At 32.8% G+C, this 22396-nt stretch overlaps 1 protein-coding gene across 1 annotated transcript; it reads right to left on the bottom strand.

Annotated features, from left to right (window-relative positions):
* Window positions 1-18297: 18297 nt before the first annotated feature.
* On the bottom strand, window positions 18298-19343 carry LOC7465068 (zinc finger protein ZAT10). Its single transcript, XM_024602323.2, has one exon. The coding sequence runs from the start codon at window positions 19081-19083 to the stop codon at window positions 18361-18363; it is 723 nt and encodes a 240-aa protein (XP_024458091.1). The 5' UTR covers window positions 19084-19343; the 3' UTR covers window positions 18298-18360.
* Window positions 19344-22396: the final 3053 nt, after the last annotated feature.

The following is a 22396-nucleotide window of genomic DNA, read 5'->3' as shown; positions in this document are numbered from 1 at the left end:
AAGGGACACACAGATGAAGAGCAAGTTTTCAAGGTCATCAGCGGAAAGAAGTTTGAAGAAAGGGAGGATGATCGATTTGGAGGCATAAATAGAGGTCATGAAGGCTTCAGAGGCAGAGTAACCTTTCAACAAAACCATCATTGAGTGCTTTCGATGTCATAAAGTAGGGTATTTTTCTTATGAATGTCCTAGTTGGGAAAAGGCAACTAATTATGCGGAACTGGATGAAAAAGATGAAATGTTGCTCATGTCATACGTGGAACTTCACAAATCAACCAGAAAAGAGGTCTGGTTTTTAGACTCGGGTTGTAGCAGTCATATGAGTGGGAATAAACTGGGTTTATAGAATTAGAAAAAGGGTTCAGACACTCGATCAAGCTAGGCAACAATTTGAGAAAAGCAGTAATGAGAAAGGGATGTGTGAAGTTGAATGTAGCTGGAGTGATGCAAAAGATTGGTGGTGCTTACTACATCCCAGAGTTGAAAAACAATTTGTTAAGCATAGGCGACTACAAAAGAAAGGCCTAGCAATACTTATCCCAAATAATATGTGCAAACTATTTCTTATGCTTGCAGCAATGCCTCCAAAGGAATCAATAGCTTTCTTTCAAACTAGTGAAGAGGGTGAAACACAACTATGGCACAACATGTTTGCTCACTTTAGTTTCAAGGGCTTAAGGACTTTGTATTACAAGAAAATGGTTAAAGGGCTACCATCACTTAAAGCTCCCATGAAAGTGTACTGATTGCTTATCCAAGAAACAACACAGGAACAACATCTCGAAGAAAAGCTATTGGAGAGCCTCATGCAAACTACAACTTGTTCATTCGAACATTTGTGGACCTGTGAACCAAGAATCCAACAGTGAAAAAAGGTACCTAATCATTTTCATTGATGATTTTAATAGAAAGAGTTGGGTTTATTTCATTTTAGAAAAGTCAGAAGCTCTTGATATGTTCAAAAGGTTCGAAAGTTTATTTGAGAAAGAGGCTGGTTTTTTTGCGGGTTGTTTACGAACGGTAGAGGTGGTGAATTCACTTCTAAAAAGTTCAATAAGTATTGTAGTATGAATGGGATCAAGAGACAATTAACTACAGCAGACAAACCTCAGCAAAACAAAGTTACTGAGAGGAAGAACCGGAAGATCATGAATCTAGTTAGAAACATGTTGTCCAAAAAACATATTCCTAGAGAGTTATGGCCGGAGGCGGTAAACTAGTGTATATATGTACTGAATAAGATTTCTATTTTAGCAGTCAAAGATCTCACACATGGAGAAGCATGGAGTGGTGTTAAACCCTCAGTGGAATACTTTTGAGTGTTTGGTTGCATTGGCCACGTACATATTCTGAATGTGAAAAGAACAACACTGGATTCAAGGAGCTCAAAATGTGTATTGTTGGGAGTAAATAAAGAAACAAAAGGCTATAGAATGTATAATCCAGTCGCAAAGAAAATGGTGATAAGTTATGATGTGATCTTTGAAGAAAATGAAATTGGGACTAGACAAAAGGTGTCAATAATGTGTTGCTAAAGTGGAGAGATGATGAGAGCGATGTGCTTGAAGAAGAATTTGAAGAAAATAAAGATGAGGTTGAAGAGCAAGAGCAAAAGTAGAATGAAGCAACTGGAGTAATTAGTCCTTCTTCATCAAGTTCGTCTCCAAAATGCTCAGCCAAAAATAATGAGTCTAATCAACCTGCTACCAGAAACCAAAGAACACCATACTGGATGCAGGAATATGTCACAGGTGCAGGTTTGTATGAAGAAGAAGAAGAAACTTAAAACATGGTACTCTATACCACTGCCAGAGATCCATACACCTATAAAGAAGCCTCAAGAAGTCGAAAATAAAGAGGAGCCATGGATAATGAGATTTCAGTAATAGAGATAAATGGTACGTAGGAATTAACTGTTCTACCAAAGAATGCTAGAAAGATTGGGGTAAAATGGATATACAAGAAAAAGCTCAATGAGAAGGGGGAAGTTGACAAATACAAGGCTAGGCTTGTAGCAAAGGGGTATGCACAACAACATGGGATTGACTACACTAAGGTGTTCACACCAGTGGCAAGATGGGACACAATCCAGATGGTTCTAGCTATGGTAGCACAGAGAAAATGGAAAATGTATCAACTGCATGTAAAAAGCGCATTCCTCCATGGAGAATTAGATGAAGATGTGTATGTAGAGTAGCCTCTTAGTTACGAGAAGAATGGAGAGGAATACAAAGTTTTCAAGTTAAAGAAGGCTTTATACGGATTGAAGCAGGCACCAAGAGCCTAGTTTAGTAGGATTGAATCATATTTTTTTAGGGAATGGTTTGTTCGATGTCCAAGTGAGCATACTTAATTTGTCAAAACTCAAGGAGAAGGAAAGATTCTGGTGGTAAGCTTGTACGTGGATGCCTTGGTGTTCACTGGAAGTAATGAGGAGATGTTTGCAGAGTTTAAAGCTTTAATGAAACGAGAGTTTGATATGACTGATTTAGGTAAGATGAAGTTCTTTCTCGGAGTAGAGGTTGTACAAAATGATGAAGGAATTTACTTAAGTCAAAATGCTCTGGAGATTTTGGAGAGGTTTGGCTTGGAGAATGCAAATTCAGTTCGTAATCTAATGGTACCAGGTATTAAACTGATGAAGAATGAAGATGGAAAACAAGTGGATATGACTCAATACAAGCAGATGGTATGTAGTTTTATGTACCTATCAGTGACTAGGTCGGACCTTATGTTTGTGGTTAGTTTGGTCAGTAGGTATATGGAGAGACCAATAAGTCTACATATACAGGCTATCAAGAGAGTTTTGAGGAATGTGAAGGGATCAGTGGACTTGGGAATTTGCTATAAAAGGGGAGTTGCAAGTGATGAAATGTTAATGGCCTTCTCTGATAGTGACTATGTCGGTGATCAAGATGATCGTAGGAGCACTTTTAGATATGTTTTTATGCTTAATGGGGGAGCAGTTGGTTGGAGTTTGAAGAAACAACCAGTGGTCTCCCTTTCAACAATCGAGGCAAAGTTTATATCTGCAACTCATTATGCTTGCTAGGCGGTGTGGATTAGAAGAGTGCTCGAAAAGTTAGATTGCAAACAAGGTAAACATACTGTCATATACTATGATAACATGTCTACGATTAATTTAACAAAGAATCCAATTATGCATGGCAGAAGTAAGCATATAAATGTCAGGTTTCACTTCCTGCGTGAGCTTTGCAAAGAAGGTGTAATTGAGTTAAAGCACTGCAATTCACAAGACCAAGTTGCTGACATTATGACAAAAGCATTGAAGATAGATATATTTGAGAAGCTGAGAAGTTTGTTGAGCATATGTATGGTATTAAGTGGTTAAACTACTTGCTGAAAGGGAGAAATTGTTGGAACTGAGTTAGTTAATAATGTCCTAGTCTTTAGGATTAAGAGATTAGGTTTGATTTATTCTTTGCTCACTAAATCATGGTTGTAGGAGTGTTAAATGTGAGTTACATACTTTTTTGTTTTTTTGTCGTAAAAGCTTGATGTATACACCAACCTTATTATTGAATAAAACATGTATCATTCTCCTGATTCTAAGAGTTTTTTTAGTGATTAAAGTTTTCTAGATCTAACAGAAGAGAGACATATTGGATATGATAGAAATTTTTTTGTCTAGATCCTTTGTCTATTTTTCGTGAAAAACGATAGGATGAACAAAAAAAGATGTGATTTTGGGTCAAAAAAATCAAGGGTTTTCATAGCTAGGCAGCTATGTATTTTATTTAAAAAAAAAAACAAAAACAAAAATCATTGTGCAAGAACACAATTATATGTGACTTGGACTTGATACAAATTATTAATATAGTGTTTTAGCCATAAGATTTAGAGTTTTGTTAATAATAAAATAATTAATAATTAATGCTAAGGAGACACATTGGCACAACAATACCATAAAATCTGCTCACATCCATTTGACTGCTACCGTTTTATAACATTTTGTCAAATCCTAAGTGCCAAGAGCACATTTGGAATGGTATTTCAATAAATTTTAAAGAATTATTTAAAATAATTTATTTTTTTGTATTTTTAAATTATTTTAATAGATTGCTATCAAAAATAATTTTTTAAAAAATAATAATAAAATATTATTTTAATATATTTCCGAGTAAAAAATACTTAAAAAAATAACCGTTACCACACTCTCGAATACTATCTAAAACAAGATTTGATATACTATAAATATAACATTATATTATATTTATTGTCCTCCCTTTTTTTAAAAAAAAAACTTATTATATGCAGACACATAAGTTATTTCATAAATCTTATTAAGAGATGTAAAAAGCATCACAATTGGATCCTACGTATATCTTTTTCTTTGGTGTCGATGGTGGCTTGAACTTATTTTTTTAATTCTTATGTTGAATAATGTGGTATAAGAGCTTTTATTTATATAAAAAAAATCAAGAAAATATTAATTTTAATATTTTTTAATAACTTTTCAGTTTAAATATACTTAAGAAAATACTTTGACTAGAGTTGGTTAAAATACACAACCAAGCCCTCTAAAATTGCTGGGAATTATCCTATATGATATTTTATTTGCAATTAGAATGAGATAAATCATGAAGCGTAGAAAGGTATTTGAGATTTTCTTACCATAATTAATTTTTAATTCTTGGAGTCAGAAGCGTATATAAAAAAAATAATGCTAAGTTTTTCTTTTTTAAATAATAATAGTAAATTAAAAACCTGTTTATTTTACGTTTCAAAAATGTTCTCTTGGCCACACCACTATCCACCGCAGCCCCGTTGTCATTGGGCCACTCCGCCCACTCCCATTATACTAGGCGGAGTCCCACGAATGAAACCCAATGTTTTAGCAATTGACTCGCAAAGATATACATAAAACTACCACCAAATGGGCCATAACCCATAAGGATCCGATCGCATGGCCCCAGATAAAAATAAAAAAAAAAACTATAAAGCCCTGTTTAATTAAGAATTTGTTGGTAACTTAACTTAAATAGTCATGTGAACTATACAAATCAAATCATAAAATTAAAATAAAATAAATCAAAAAATCAAAATTAAATCCAAAAGAAATCAAGTATCGAATATGATCAGATAAACTGGTACCGAAAAAAACTAAGCAAGCCAAAGTCTATGATCAGTTATCAGAGGGAGCTCGAGCTCATTTTAACGAAAGCAATTAGGATCTATGTTTTTATGCTTACACATCATTAAAACTTCCCCATCCTTTCATAATCGTAAAGGAAAACTAACACCATTAAGTTTCCTATGTTCTGCAGGTTAAGAGAAGATGACAGGCTTTTCTAGAAGAGAAAGCACACGCTTCCTATTTGTTCACACTTTACCTTGCAATCCTGATGCAAACGCACACATACATTATTCCTATATTTCCATTCCTATTCTGTTTAGGGTTTCCAGTTCCTCTCACTAACATGGAAGTAATCATCTTCTAGTCAAAGAAAACTTCAAGCAAATGGAATTAAGTTCAAGGTTTCTGATTTATCTTATCCATGAGTCTGTAACTTTTGTGTATGACCAGTGACAAGTCCAATAAGATTCGCAGCATGATGTAATGGCAAAGACAGTACGTAAGAAAAAACCTTCTAATAAGAAAAGTTTACCTTCTTTTAAAGATTCAACAAGTCTGTTGCCGAATACACTGGAACTATAAGAACAAATTAAAACCCATAAGTTGCTTGAGGATGTTGCTTTCTCTTCTCCCTCCTTGATAACAGAGTCTCTTATTTCTCTTGGAAGGATGTAAGTGCCCTCTGTTTTGTTGCGCTCACAAAGTCTATTTGGTGTATCTGAATGTGGCCTTTTACAGGAGAATCTCAATCCTTTTATGAAATGAAACAATCATCGACTTCATGAAAACCGAATCCTTGAAGATTTTCCTGATGAATCCGGACTGGAAACTAGCTTAAGTGTTGGCCACCAACCCTTTTTGGCTCGATCTGCGGGGAGAGAATCAGGGCAGAAAATGTGATTTCTTACTTCAGGATCACGGACAACACGTTCAATATTACGGGCATGTGTTTTTTGTTTCCTGGGAGGATCAATTGGCAGCTGGGACTAGGGCGGAAAGAGGGCAAAAGATCAACTTCCATATGGGCAAAACCCAGAATTTCTGCAGAAAAAAGCATCGTTTTGTTTGAAGATTTACACCATGCTCCTCCCCAATTTAAAAAAAGCGCCCCATTTCACGTAACACGAAACGATGTCGTTTTTTTTCCCCAACTAGAATTAGGTTTCCTAATTGAATCACACTAAACTTCATATCAGTCCCCATGTTTTAGTTCTCTTATTTTTTTCAATTTGCACCTTTTCTCTTAATTTATTTCAATCTTGACTTGACCGAATTAAAATATGTCCTTTGATTTCTCCATTGCTCATATATCAGCCCTTGGTTCTTCGATTATTCATTTTTAAGCCTGGCTCCCAATTTCAATTTTCTTTTTTCAGTTAAGCTTTTAATTGATTTACTAAATTGGCAATTTATTTCAAACTCATACTTGAACTTCCAATTTTTTTTTACCTTCAACCAAACTAAACCAATTTAAACCTTTTTCTTCGATTCAAACCTTAGTTATGACCCATAATTTCTCAAACTCAAATTTTGCATGTGATACTTAATTATTGGTATAATTTCAACCTGTATTTTATTTTTTATTTTTTGGGTTTTTTATGATTATCTCTAACCACAAAAAATTAATAAAAATTACTAAAACATCAAAATGATAAAAAAAAAAAAAGTTGACTAAATTTACCTCCTTGCACACAATATATATAATGTTTTTTTATTAGAACTATATAAAAATGGAGGGTCAAAAATTGAGTTCTGATAGAAATCAAAATGATAGGGATTAAATGTAAACAAAAAAAGTTGAATGGATTGGTCTAAAATTTTGAAGAGGCTGCTATGGAATTCAATGTGGAGAGAGAGATTAAGGATAAAAAAAAAAAGATATGACCACCGATGCCCATCTAGAAGTGTGTTTGAAACACTCGTCGTCTTATCGCAGAAGAGGCGTCAAGACTATTCAGACATCACCACAAAATGCAGGGTTTGGTGACCAAATGACCCCACACATGCTAGTAAAGTTTTTTTAATATATTAAATATTTGTTAAAATACAAAAACACTTTAGTTAACTTGACATTAGCAAAAAAAAAAAAAAACATGATGAAAAGACCAAAACATTCCAGAAAATAGTTTTGTTAATTTTGAACCCATGGGTAATTAAGTAATTTAACTTTAATAAAAAATCAAAAAAGACATAAAAAAAAGCACTTTGGCTTAAGCTACCTTTTTTTTTGTTCCTAGGGTATTCAGGTAACTTTTTTGTTTTAAAAAATTAAAAAAACTAATTTGAAAATGACATTAAATCATGGTAAAAAGATCATCCTATCCCAAAATCATAACTTAATATTTTTTTCAGCCATGGGGATGTTTGTCATGTCTTTATTCCAATGAATAATGTTCATTCGCCTTCTACCATACGGGTCAGATTAAAAGTTATTTTAATATACAAAATATCTACACATTGCTAAAATCTTTCTAGTAGAAAAAAATTTAAACCAAGTGGGTATTAACTCGATCAGCTTGGCAACTAAAATGTTGAAAATAAATTATGAAACCTAATTTCTAATAAATCAAATGTTGAAAGATGAAAATTAAAAAAAAAAAATCCGAGTCAACTCAGGTTAACTTGTCAAACTTGCATCCCCGGTCATAAAACTATGATAACTCAATAGAAAACAAATTAAAATAAATTATAAAGCTCAATTTCCAATAAACCTTGTGTTAAAAGATAAAATTAAAAAAAAAAGCAAAAAAATGACATAAAAAACAACTTGAATCAACTCGAGTTAATTTGCGAAACCTATGGTTTAAGTCATGAGACGAGAATAACTTCATAAAAAGCAAATTGAGACAAATCATGAAGTATAATTCTCAATTAACCCAATATTAAAATATAAAATTGAGAAAAAAACTCAATTAGAAAAAAAAAAAGGATAAAAACTCCAGTCAACTAAGTTAAGTCAAACTCATGGTCTGAGTCATTAGACTGAAATAATCTTATAAAAAAAAATTTCAATCTTCAATAAATCTAATGCTGAATAATAAAATTAAAAAAAAACATTGATTGAAAAAAAATCCAAAAAAAGGTGAAAGAATTATTATAATGAATTTGTTTTTTTTTAAAAAAAAAAAACCCTTTCTCTTCTAGTTTTTTTGTTAACAAGATTCTCGAATTAACTTTATTCAAAATGGTGTTATGGTTTTAATATATAAATTTTTTATTTATCAATATATTTAAGTTTTAATTAATAAAATTTTAATATCTAAAAAAATTGAACACATACATTGAGTATATCTTGTCACATATATAGATAAAAATTAAAATTAAAATATTGATAGCAAGTAAGAAGAAGAAAATAATACCGGGGAAAGTTTTTAAACTAAATATTATAATCATAATTTATTCCCATAGATTTATTGTAAATTCTTCTTTTTCAAATCAATAAAAAGCTAATATCATAACTTATAGTTTAAGATGCATATAAAATATTTTTGAATAAGAAGTAAAAACAGACAAATCAAGAAACTCATCTCCCATGATAGATCAACACATATCAAGATTCTTTAGGTTGTTTAAAAATATATCAAGATTCTTTAGCTAGTATAGGAGTTTAATGATGTATTATTTGTTTCGTTGTTATTTTTTAAATAAATCTTTTTTTTTAATAAAAATATAAAATCAAATAATACATTAAAAACAAAGAGAATAATTAAAATTCTAAATTCAATATCCATCAAGAAAATAAAAATATATATATATATATATATATATATATATATATATATATAACTACCTTTTATTTTGGTTTCACGATATAATTTCTTTATATTAAAAAAGAGAATAATTAAATATCTAAATTTGATATGCATTGAAAAAACAATATTATATAATTTAAAAAAAACAATTAACTGCTTATGAAGTTTCAGGACATAAATTTATAAAATTAATTTCAATCCATAAAAAAAATTTAAAAATTGATACCCGGTTGAAAAAAAATAAAATGCTATAAAAAAATATATAAAATTTAAGTTAAATATTTGTAGGGGTGAAATTTTTGTTAATGCTCTTGTTCAAATAGACATAATATAACGACTTTGATAACACACACAAAACATATTTAAAAAGACATTATTAAATTATTAAACAATTATAAATAATTGAATGACTAAAATTGATTATGACTGCAATGTGGGGGCATACGATTAGTTAAACTATATAATAGTACCTTTGTTTTCAGCTGACATAATGTTTATTTCAACTTGCAAGTAAATTTGCAAAATTGGAAAGCATTTAAAGACCGAATAATTCTATCCTATCCATAGAAAAAATAAAAAGAATAATTTAGTGCTCTTTGTTGTTTTATCTATTATGTGATTTATTTGGCATAACAAACTGTAATGCATACTTTAATAAAAAAAAATATTAATATATTTCCAAGTGAAAAACACTTATAAAAATAAAGAAGAGAAGTCAGAAGGAAGCTAGCTAAATTTTAGAATGTGGTGGCAATTAAAAGGATCAACTAAACACTTTATAACATAAAGATGCATGTATATGTAGTAAGACCGAGACTCTTCTAATATTTTGTAAAGATTCGTGAAAAAAGTGACGACTCCTTATTTTAAATTGCAACTTGGACTCTTAATGGTGAGACGACTAAAACATGTGTGAATCACTAAATTAGAAACTGATAATACAATAAAATGAAAAATCTCAGATGGGTCTCGACCCAACCGAGTCCCAACAGTGTGTTATGGCCCAACCTAGTCCACCACACTTGATTGGGCTGTGGCCTAATCAAGCTCCTCTCTCTTCTTTTTTTCTCTTTAATCTCCTAACTTGGTATAGTTACATTTACTATTCATGAATAGTATTTATTCATAAATAGTATTTATTATGCAAAACTCGTTCCAAACAAGTCCAAAGCATAGTTTTTACATTTGACTCGGTGGTCGATCTGAACTAAGACCCGGGTCAAGGGTTTTGACCTGGTCATCCAGGGTCGACCCTTAATTTTTTACTTTTTTTATATAAAATAAAATGTTGTTATTTTTATTCAAAAAAATAAAATGATAACGAGTTGCAATCGGGTCACTCGAGTTTTTTCCTTCCCCTTTGTTTTCTTAAACTCGGCCCGGTAATGACCTTGTCGGCCGGGTCCCAAGTCGACCGACCCATCAGGGCAGCCCGGGTTTTAAGATTATGGTCCACAGTCCCCAGATTCGGTCAGACCGAGCTCAACCTTTCATCTCTCTCTCTCTCTCTCTTCCCTTTCTCTCTCATCCTTTAGCTTGGTATAGTCTCGTTTATTATTCATGAATAGTGTTTACTATGTAAAACTCGTTCAGAACGAGTCCCAAGTCCTAAACTTGGTTAGACCAAGCTCATCTCTCTCTCCTCTCTTTGTTGGGTCTGACCGAGCTCCTTTGTCTCACCTCGTTTTACTATTTATGAACCATACCATTTGCATGGTACCATTCATGCATCGTACTATTCATCATTATTCATACTATTTATGAATAATATCATTTTTCATATATTTAACCAGATATTTTTCTAGATATTTGTCATATATTTTTTAAGTTATATATTCTCAGGTTTTCAGATAGAGAAAAAGGGGGTCTAAATACTTATCTATACAATTCTCTATTATACAAATAACACGAGACATAGAACACACATATCTTCTCTGCATATAAAATCACCATTTTTATCTTTTTTAATTTTTACTTGCTTGTCAATTAAGAAAAACTCGAATACTAACTCAAGCATTGAAGTGACTTGTTTTACAGGTACGACTCAGGCCTAGGTCTCATCAGCTAGGGAAAGTCAGAATTTTTTGTGAAGTTTTTCTATGACTTTATCAGTGGCTCCGTTTGTAAGAGTCTCAACAAAAAATTAGTCCATTCCCTTTCATTTTTATTTTAAAACACTTTCCATGATGGACGAGTCTCCAGAATAAGAAAGGGTGATTGATCTACCCACAAAGACTACAGCTCATATTGGGCTTCAACAACTTTGCAACCAAATTCATTTACTTAATAATGTTGTTGCGGTGATGCAACTGTATCTTTGTGCTATTTCTCCTACATAACAACAAGCCTATATACATGCACTAAATACACACATATACAACTCCATTTCTATAGAGAAACAAGGTAAAATGACTTATATACGAGTAACACTCGCACTCTTACAATAATAATAAGATATATATCTCATTCTTACATGAGACACTCCAAACAATCTAGTCATCATCAGTTTTCATCACCTCACTCCACCATATAAAGACCTAGGCGTCAGACAACCTCCATGACTTCACTAGTCCGTGAGCCATAGCACAATGCTCACCAAAAGACTCTATTATGTCACATAATGTTACAAACTCAACTCATCAAAAACCGTGTCTCTATAAAAGTCAGTCTAGATAATTATGAAGGATTTATAGACCTTCAGGGGAACATCTAAAATGTGAAAAACATCTTAGAGCTTATCACACAAAACATTGATGTTATGTATAAAGTTCTTTCAACAACTTTTTACGAATATGTTAAAATGTGGTATCATAACCTAAAACATGCCTCTACCATAAGTTTTCATAATCTTTTTGTGAAGCTTATCTCTCACTTTAGCATAAACATTCCTTTCAAAAAAAAGTACCACACAACTCTTCATAATCACATAATGAAAAAATAAAAGTACTAAAGCTTGTCTTCAAAGATTCAATGAAAAATTCTTAAGTGTGGAGAATATGCTTGAACTCATCGCCATTGAAACTTTGATGAATGAGGTCTATAAATATTTCTTATGAAATAGGTTATACACTCTCTGATAAAAATCTTCTCATCATCAAACACGTGATGAAAAATTACAACAGGTTAGTAGAAGTTAGCGTGACCAGACAAAATCATCCACGCTTCCAAATATAAGTAGAGTCTCCACCACGCCATCAATCTCCAATAAAAAAAATCCAAAAGGAAAACTAGAGGGCACATCTATGATTGTTTGACGTTTTTCAAGTTCATGACCATACCTCTGACCACCACACGAACAAAGGTGCTAACTGTTATTCAAAGAAAAGACTTCTTATAAAATCCACCTCCAATAAAATGTGGTTTAGACATAAAGAACCCCAATAAGTTTTGTCTTTTTCACCATGGCAATGAGCATGACACTAAGGACTGTCATGCACTAAAAAACAATGGAACAATTGATTATCATTGGTCACCTCCACTAGTTTATAAGAGAGAGAAAGAAAAAACAGCGAGAGTTAGGGAGAGAGGTCCATGCACTTACAAAAAAACAGCTAGAGCTAGGGAGAGAGGTCCATGCACTTACATTGTTGCCTAAGATTAAATAAACCATGGATTATCTCTAAAGATTTGAATCTCCATCTTTTTTGTCTTTTAATATAATAAACTAAACTATGCATGGCTTAGTTAGTACTATTATAATATTATGCATAACTTGGTTTTACTGTTTATGAACAGTAGCATTACTTTATGCATAACTTGGTTTTACTATTCATGAATAGTATTTTTCAAGGCTTGGACTAACAGAGCTTCACATTCAATTTACTATTCCATGAATCGTAATAATGGTTATTGGCTTGTAAATGATAAGGAGTTTAAGCGATAATAGCTAGTCAATCTCCCAATCACAAGTCTATGTGGCCACTATCTCCAATTCTTCAATTCTTGTGATCCAATTTCTCTAGGTCTTTGTCACCAATGTCTTTAGGTCTTCGTGGCCATGTCTCCAGGTTCTCGTGAACAACTATCTTTACGTTATTATGACCAAATCTTTCCTCGTCTTCAAAGACAAAGCATAGCGATAGAAGTAAATTTTGCACTGTAAGTATTTTCTCCCCCTCTTTAGCTAGATAAAGTCTTCCAAACATATATGTTTATAAGACTTTGAGGTGCAATAAGACTTTGAGGTGCAAGTGACACTTTTGTGCAAGCATAGCGATAAAATTAAATTTTTGCACTGTAAGTATTTTCTCCCCCTCTTTAGCTAGATAAAATCTTCCAAACATATATGTTTATAAGACTTTGAGGTGCAAGTTATAATACAACAAAAAAAAGATAAGAAAAAACTTGGTTAAGTTGTGGCTTCATCAAGCTCTTTTCTCTTCCTGCTCCTTTTTTCTCACCCCTTAGCTTGTTATAGTTTAATTTACTATTCATGAATAGTATTTACCAGATTTAGTTAAATCAAGCTTCAACCCCTTATTTTCCTCTCTTCCCTTAGCTCGATATAGTACTGTCATTTACTATTCATTAATAGTGTTTGTCATGCAAAACTTGTTCAGAACAAGTCCTAAGTCTCAGACTCTATTAAACTGAGCTCCACTCTGTCATCTTTTTCTCTCTCTTACCTTGGTCGATTTGACCAAGCTACCTTACCTTATCTCTTTTTACTATTTATAAATAGTATTATTTGCATGGTACAATTCATGCATGGTACTATTCATCCCTATTATCCATTATTTATAAATAGTATATTTTCTCATATATTTCACCAAATACATTTTTAGATATTTGTTAGATATTCTCCAAGATATATATTCTCAGGTTTCGAGAGAGAAAAAAGGGGTTTGAACACTTATCTCTGCACTTCTCCATCATATAAATAACACGAGACAAAAAATCACACATCTCTTCTTTACACACAAAAAACATCATTTTCATGTTCTTGAATTTGTATTTGCTTGTCATGTAAGAAAAACTCAAATACCGACTTACGCATCAAAGTATCTCTCTTTCCATGAAGAACTTGTTTTACAAGTAAGACTCAAGCCCATAACTCAACAACCAGGGTAAGTCAAATATCTGTCTGTGAAGTTTTTCCATGACTTCATCAAGAACCTATTAATGTTCATGACACAAACAAGAGTCAATAATATATGAAATTCACTTTCACAAATTAATTATTATACATGAAATGTCATACTATTTGATGACTTTTTGATGTAACACTTGATTCTTTTTCTTTGTTTAGCTGATAAACTTAATGTATTTACAAGAATCATGTATATGATGTCAAATTACAAATTAACTATGTATATGATAGAAAAAAAAATGCAAAACATGGAATTCAAATAGAAACAAGATGCAAAGAATAAATGAAATAAAATAAGAAAGTAGAAGGTGATTGGCCAAAATACTCATAAACTAGGTGTTGTTGGGCCTAGATGGATAAGCTCACATGTCGACTCAAAACCAAAAATTTGAAGCCGTCTAGGTCTAGAAGCCAGGTTGGCGCACCTGGTTATCTTTTTTAAATAACACGACCAATGCATTGTTTTCTTGGACAAATGACTTGGCATTCACCAATTCATTTTCAACCATCTTCGGTGAAGGAAAAATCAGGTTTAAACTTCAAGATCCAAAAAATTAACTTTCAATTTATTTTCATCTAAAAACTTATTTTCACCTAAAAACACCTCAAGAACACCCATGTAATTTCCTTAAAAACAAATTAATCAAACCGAATTAAAACAAACTTTATGAATCTTGATCTGTTTTTTCTTACCAATATTAAAAGAGAAAAACTACATCCATTGAAATCTCTTCTTTAAGACAAACAATTTGACATCAAAATCAACATTTTTTTGTGACTAAAAAGTGGTTGATTGAATGTTTCTCCCCTCTTTTTTTTCCAAGAGCTTTACCTCTCCTACCCCAACATCCAACATCCAGGGATAAAAACACAAACAAAATAAACTTTAAGACCTAAACATGAAGTCTCAAAACAACATGGACTAAATAATACAAATAAATTAAGACTTTAGAGACCAAACTGAAGTTTTTTACCTCTTTTAAAAAACAAAGACTGGAATGATTTTTTTAAAAAAAAAATTAAACCCTTGTTTTTTTAATTTGTTTTCCAACAACAAAATCTATTTTGTAAAATTAATGTTTAATTCATTAATGAAATATTTGCATGTAAATAAAAGTAAATTGTAATGCATAAATGGATCCAAAAATTAAGTGTAATGATGGAATGACAGAAATAAAAGTTGAAAATTGAAATTTTTTTAAAAAATTATCATTAGGATGAACATTGGCATCCAGAATGGTTTTGTGAAAATGTGCATGTTCTGTTTTTTAATATAATGTAACTGCAATGCTAATTTTATTTTTCTTAATTTTTGTTAAGGTCCCCTAAGGTGAACTTTAAATTAAGATTAAGCAGTATATTTGTTAGGCCACTCAATTGACTTCAATAAAATTACAGATTTTTGTTCTCTCCAATAAAGATTTTTGAAGCATTCATCTTTCACGCTTCTCATGCCTTCACTTCAATGCCTATCATTCGTTTTCGATCTTACTCTAATTAACATTGAAGGCTTTTACTGCTTCGCAAATTTGCATCTCAAGAAGGTCAATTCATCTAGAAAACCAAAACTTGCAGTCAATCCTCAAAATAATTAATCGACATTAATTCAACTCACCATGTTTACAACTTGAATGTCCATGACCAAGCACAACAATACAACTTCTTCTCAATTTTGAGGGTATAACTTAACTGATCAGACCCTGAATTTACTTTCCAGAAATCATCAGTTCGAATCTCACAAACCTCATGGTCACTGGAGGCTTACATGGTTAACTTCAGGATATCAAAGAATTGATCGAGATGCGTGTAAACTGGCTCGGACATATACGGTTATATATATATATAAGCTTCATCTCCTTCTCCTTCTGTATATTATGTTATGGGACCTATGACTTGCTCCTTCCTGGGACATCTCCCCAGAACAGCAACAAGATAGAAGAATTAATGGCTGCTAGAGGTAGAGGGCTATGATCTAAGCGTACTAAGTAACTAGGAATCAAACGCGATTTGCAGTTTGCGAGAGTGGACCAATTAACAAACATTTTTCAAGTGATGTGTTCATATTTGCCTCCCACACGCAAAGAACTCCTCCAACTTTTGCTTGTTTTTTCTTCTCATGTTTTTCAATGACTTGGAGGCTTTGAAGCTCTCCAACTAACCTAATATTATACCTTGTTGATGTATATATTTATCTGATAGTGTACGTGTCACCTAAAAATCTTACTCTTCCTGCTTAACTTGTATCCAGAGCTTGAGTGGATGTCCAAACCATGGAATCTTGTTAATGTTTCACTCCTAACCGAGGAGTCCTGCTAAAAGATACGCTGTATTTAATTCAACGTAAAAATTTAAACTGTTAGATGAAATTTCAAGATATAATTTATATTATATTTTAATATATTTTTTTAAATTTTGAACTTAAAACTTGCACAGACTCATACTAACTTTTATTTAATTTTTATCGAATAAATAAAAATAATAAAATTCAAACTCGTGACAGTTTGGCTATTAAGATTTAATATCACGTCAAGATTCAATTCAATCTAAAAACTTAAATTATTAATTAAAATTCTTAAATATAATTTATATTATTTTCTAATAATATATTCTTACCTATCCAGTGAAGTGAAGGATTAAAGGATTATCGATCCTATCTAGATAGAGAAGTGTAGAGGCAATACTGAAAGCACGGCACGCATCGAATGTTAACGTCTTCAAGCATCTATATCCCCACTGCCCAGGCACTTCATATATGCTGCAATGCGTCGCCAGTTGTACCGCGTGATTGTTTGCTATTTTGTCCACGTTATCGCGCTGGAACCAAACCAATTTAAAACTTATTTCGAAATTATTTTATTTTGATATATACTCTAAAATATACTAAACCTCTAAACTAAAAAAAAAAAAAAGAATTATTCATTATAGATATTTGTCTCCTTAACAGCCCAGATTTCCATTAGCTGACAATAGATAGATAGTATTATTAATACTCTTGAATTGATGAATTGGTTTCCTTGTATAATTAATGAAAAATGTTGTATTAAACTGTACAATTTTTCAAATGTTTTTTAATTTATATTATTATTCCTAAACTTTTAACAAACTATAGTACTTTTAAAGGAAAAAATCCTAATATTGAGAGGGTTATATTCTAAATTTAATTTTTTATATTTTGTTAATTCGAGTATTACAAAATTTAAGTTCATTAGACTTGTGTAATTATTAATTTTAAAATATTAAAAATTAATTAAAAATACATGTAAATGACTGAAAATCCACAGTTAAAAGACAAAAAAAAAACCATTAGGCATCCTGCAATACCGAGGATTTCACATCAATTCAATAGTAAATGAAATCAACACAGATGTGAAAGCTCCGCCGACCGGAAATAGCCTCCAGAATTAGGACAAGACCTTGTACTGCAGTAGGTGTTGTGCAACTAACGCTTACAGCTACAAGTGTCCTTAGCCACGCGAAAGACGTTACATCATGATGCCAACATGTGGATTGAAGGCATGATCACGTGGGAGGTTATTGGTTAAGACCACCATCTCATTACTCTTAACATGGCATGGTTCTTTGTTTAGAAAGACCATCACGACCACTACCGAGTGCCCCGCCTGCCTGCCTGCCTGCCTGCTGTCTCTGCGCTGTTCACGCGGCGATGACTTGCTTCCATACTAGCCCACACAAAAAGGGTTATGAATATTTAAAGACTCTCTCGGCTTGATTGAATGGGTATTTACCACGCGTATAATGCAATACATGAACTTGACTTCAGCATTCACAGGCCGCCGTGACCCGTGAGTCCGACCTTTACTGTTTAACCCAAGAAAATCGAGTTTATGGCGGTGCATTGAGATTGCGAGCCTGTATGTTATTGCAGTGAAGCCATGTTTCTTAAGAAAATTAATTTTTTTGATATTTTTTTTATTATCCTAAAGTATTTATGTGAAAAATGAACTTTAAACATTTTTTCATCGTGTTTGTTGGGCTTCCTTGGGCACTTTTTTTGAAAAATATAAATTTAAAAGGAGAAATTGAACTGTAATCCGTCCCTATTCTACACCCACAATATTAGGCATTTAAGACGTGGGGAGAGAGTTCAACCATCCGAAAAATGAAATATGGAGTACAATTAAAACATGTAATTAAGAAGAAATCCATTCATATCCACAAGTCTAATAAATAATTGAATATGAATCTCACGCAATTTTTTTAAAAAATAATAGTAAAAGAATAAATTAATGTCCAATGGTAGAATAGCAGAGGAAGTCTACAAACAATGAAGACAATCCCTATACAGAACCAATTCATTATCAAAGCAAACCCCAAAAGACAACACCATAGAAGAGTGATGAAAAGAAAAGAAAATCCAAGAATCTTCCTAATTAAACCTAATCTTAAATTCTAAATTCAAATTACGAAGAACCCATATCGGTCTTTTCTTGCTTAAGCGAAAACATTAATCTTGGCTTTTTCCCTGGCAAAGGACTTTCCACTTCTTGATCACCGCAGAGTGCTTGTAGACTGATTCTTGGACCTTCAAATTCAGGCAAAGCAGGCAAGTTCAGGTCAAAGTCAAACCCACCACCGCTTCTTTGACTTTTACTCTGGATCACGCCACCGCCTCCAACAGCACCACCGTCTGAGGTGGTGATTGCAGCGCTAGCACTACTGCTGTTGTTGCCTCCAATTGTGCCTTCATAGTGACAACGTTTGTGTCCGCCTAAGGCCTGTCCAGTTAGGAAAGTCTTGTGGCAGATAGAGCACTCATGAGTCCTACCATTGGTGGTCGTGGTGGTTGTGTTAGTTGTGGTGGAGGTTGATGGGTTTTCGGCGGCTGTGGCGACGGTGGACTCGGAGGAGGATTTCCTGTGACTGGCTTTGTGCCCGCCAAGAGCCTGGTAAGAAGAGAAAGCTTTGTTGCAAACCGTACACTTGTAAGAAAGATCCAAAGTTGGTGGTTGGGGTGGTGCAGGGGAGCCGCCACGAGCAAGCATGATAAGGCAAAGAGCGAGGTATTCTTCCTCGGTCGAAGGGGACTCACTACGTGGTCTCTTAGAGCGTTTCCTTTTAATCCATGTTTCTTCATAATTGAAAGGAGCGGCTGTTGTAGGAGAGTTCAGAGCTTCAAGAGCCATGATTTGGATTATTGATACTGAGTTTTCTTGTGTGAGTGGGCAACGAGAGCTACAAACGAACAAGATTTCCAAGGAGAGGAAGAAAGGTATTGAGAGAGATAGAGAGAGAGAGGGGGGCCGATCACTGAGTGTAGAGTAAGGAGAGGCTTTGTTTATATATATAGGAAGTTGGGGTGGAGTGGGAGAGTTGGTGGGCAGTGAGGTCGGTCAACTAAAGCCATATGAGGTGGGGTGGGATTCGTGGAGACTGAGCTACTACTAACAAGAGAGGCTTTGTGGATACGACTAATTCCAATCTCCAAGTCAAAACAAGGGTACGCTTGCCTTTTTAACAAACAAATAAATAGTAGAGGTAATTTGTATCCTAGGTGAACTCGGGGTCTTTTGGCCGTGTGGAGCACGCATTATTGAGTCAGCAATGAGGCATTAACAAGGTGGATAAGCTTGCAAAGATTGTATTTTTATTGCCTTGAATATTTTAGTTTCGCGTCCCACAAGTAAATCTTGGGATGTCTTCCAAGATTATTCTATTTAAATGACTTGCTCCTTTCCGATTTCTTTCCTTCTTCGGAGTGGTATTAGTTTTTTTTTTTTTAAAAAAAAAAAACAACAATACCATTCAACTTACTCGAGGAAAAGTAATAGCAATTCATTAAGCTTTACTGCACGTGTCTAATACTGCCGGTTTCCGATCATATTGATGTTTGTTATCAAATGGTACTTTTCTTCTCTTACAAATAGAATTAAGCATGGCATTGGAACTGATATTAGAAACTTTTTTTTTTTTAATGTTGAATAATAAAATAAAACACGATAAGTAATAAAAAAAAAAGTAACTGGGGTTTGTTCCGTAGAGGCTGAAGAATCCTTTTATCCTTTTTTTTATTTTTTTAATTCGACACATGTAATGAAGAGTGAGGGACAATTTATTAAATAACTATGGTTTTTATGTACTTCTCCACGAAAATTAACTAAGGAAATTTGCCCACATAGCTGCCATTATATTTAATAATGTTTTCAGCGTTATTTTGGCGTTTCCCATGCATTATTCCTATATAGAAATGAGATCTAACGTACGATAACAATGCATAGGACTAATGAATCCACACTAATTCTTCTATTTCTTCCTTGCAGATTAAGGTCTTACTCGTCGTCGGCCATTTCTTTATAGTATATGTCTTGGACGTCGAAAACGTTTTGCGGTATTTGCTTGGGCCGCCGGTCTTCCTTCTCTAGAAGCAAACAGACATCCCTTGCTCTGCTTCCTCGTTACTTCTACGCCGTTGATCGTTTACACTCACGCGCTGATAAGTGCACAGGAAATTCCTCTGTTAGTTGCTAGTGACCTTATCTAGGAATTTTGAGCTTTATGCTTGGTTTTAGTAGTTTCTTCTTTCTTGTTGGTTGGCTATCTAGAAAGACAGCTATCTAATGTTCGCCCAGAAACATCTCTTTCTTTGCCACCTGGACAACTGTCATCCCATGATTATCCCTCCTTTGCATTCTAGAAAATTCAAGTCACTCCCCTCGAATCACTCCTATCAGTTGTTAGGCAGTGTCTGTGTCCGTGTCAGCTACTGTTTTTCAAAATTATATATATATATTAAGATTTATTTTTGATATAGCTATTAAAACGAACCCAAATTATAAAAAAAAGTAAAAAAAATAAACACGGTCTAGGTTACCCCTGCTCCTAGCCCCTCAATCTTCCGTTGGAGATTTTAATCTCGACGCAAAGCATAAGATAATTAATTCTAGTTATGTTTTAATAACGAGGTTACGGTGTTTTTTTAATAATTATTAAATATTAAATTTATATTTTTTAAATAAAAAATAATTTTAAAAATAAAGTTAGCTAAAATACCAAACACACACTTATCCTGGAACCCAAATGTAGTGGTTATTATTCTGAATGCTAGAAGAAAGCATGCGTTTGATAATACGAATAGAGAGTGATGTACGGACAAGACAATGAATCTTGCGCTTTCTCACTTCCATTCCATTACATGACAATTCAACGTGTATTTTTGTTCTTACGAAAATCAAAATAAATAAATTGTTATGGTTTTATGGTCTTCCATGGTAACTTTCCATTCCATTATTGAGATGTCGAAAATTAATTTTTATTTTTTTTATATTAAATATATTTTTAAATAAAAAATATTTTAAAAAATACCTTAATTTTTTAAAATCATAAAAAGGGGGGCATAGAAGGGTTATTGATGTCAAATAACATGACAGTTAGCTAGTACAGTCTGGTAGTAGCTAGAGAGGGATAGTGGACTTCTGAAAGCTTCACCGACGCGCAATCGTCAGGGCATACGGCAAGCAACGCGCCAATCTTCTAAAGTAAACACGTGTCACCTCCTTTTTGCTGGTTTTCACATGCTAGCAAACAAATAGAGATAAACCGACTATATATTTTTAACGACCAACATTACCCGTCCATTGGCTAGGGATCTCTAGCAAATCGCCACGTGGAACTTTTATGTATGTTTTTGCCACGTATAACCCTCTTTCTGCTGAGCATCCCTTGCCGCTCTTGACAAGCCCAGTGGCCTCTCTTTCCTTAGTACCTCTTCAAAATTAAATTATGACACTGGAAAAACCGACCCATAAATATATAATTAATAATTCTTTAACATTTAAAATATGATTTAAAAAAATTCTCGTAAACTTATAAAAGATATATTTAATTGATTATTAAACCCGGAGAGAAATATAAGACATGAAAATTGTTGAGGAAGAGATGGAGAAACAATAGTATAAAAGCCAAGAAAAAAAGGACAACACTACTTCGCAGCAATTCTTCCAAGTTTCTGACGTACTCAAACTTTAGGCCGTAGAGCATAAACTACAATTTTGTAAACTAACAAAAGCTACTCTTCACAGTAACAGTATAATGATAATTTTGTTTTTTCATTAAAAAAAATAACTTAGCGATTAAGTATTCAAATTAACTGAAGACAATTTAATTACACGATAAAATAATTAAAATATCACTGGAAGCTAAAAATTTAAAAATAACATTAAGAGGTATTTTTGTTTTTCATGATAATTTTATTATTATTATAATGTAAATTGAGCTGCAATTTAATATTTGATAAAATATAAAAAAATATTACACAATTAAAAAGTATAATTAAAAGTACCAAAACACTCTTAAAAGTAAAATTTTTAAATATGGACTCAAAGGGATTTTTTATCATTTCAGAATGGTTTTTCATTATTATTAAATTAGTCTAGGGATAGTTTGATATTTCATTAAATAAAAAATAAAAAAATGAGTAACTATAAAGCACTTTTCTGGATG

This window comes from Populus trichocarpa, chromosome 1 (genome assembly GCF_000002775.5).
Source record: "Populus trichocarpa isolate Nisqually-1 chromosome 1, P.trichocarpa_v4.1, whole genome shotgun sequence".
Lineage (NCBI taxonomy): Eukaryota > Viridiplantae > Streptophyta > Magnoliopsida > Malpighiales > Salicaceae > Populus > Populus trichocarpa.
This window is presented reverse-complemented; position numbering and strand designations above follow the sequence as displayed.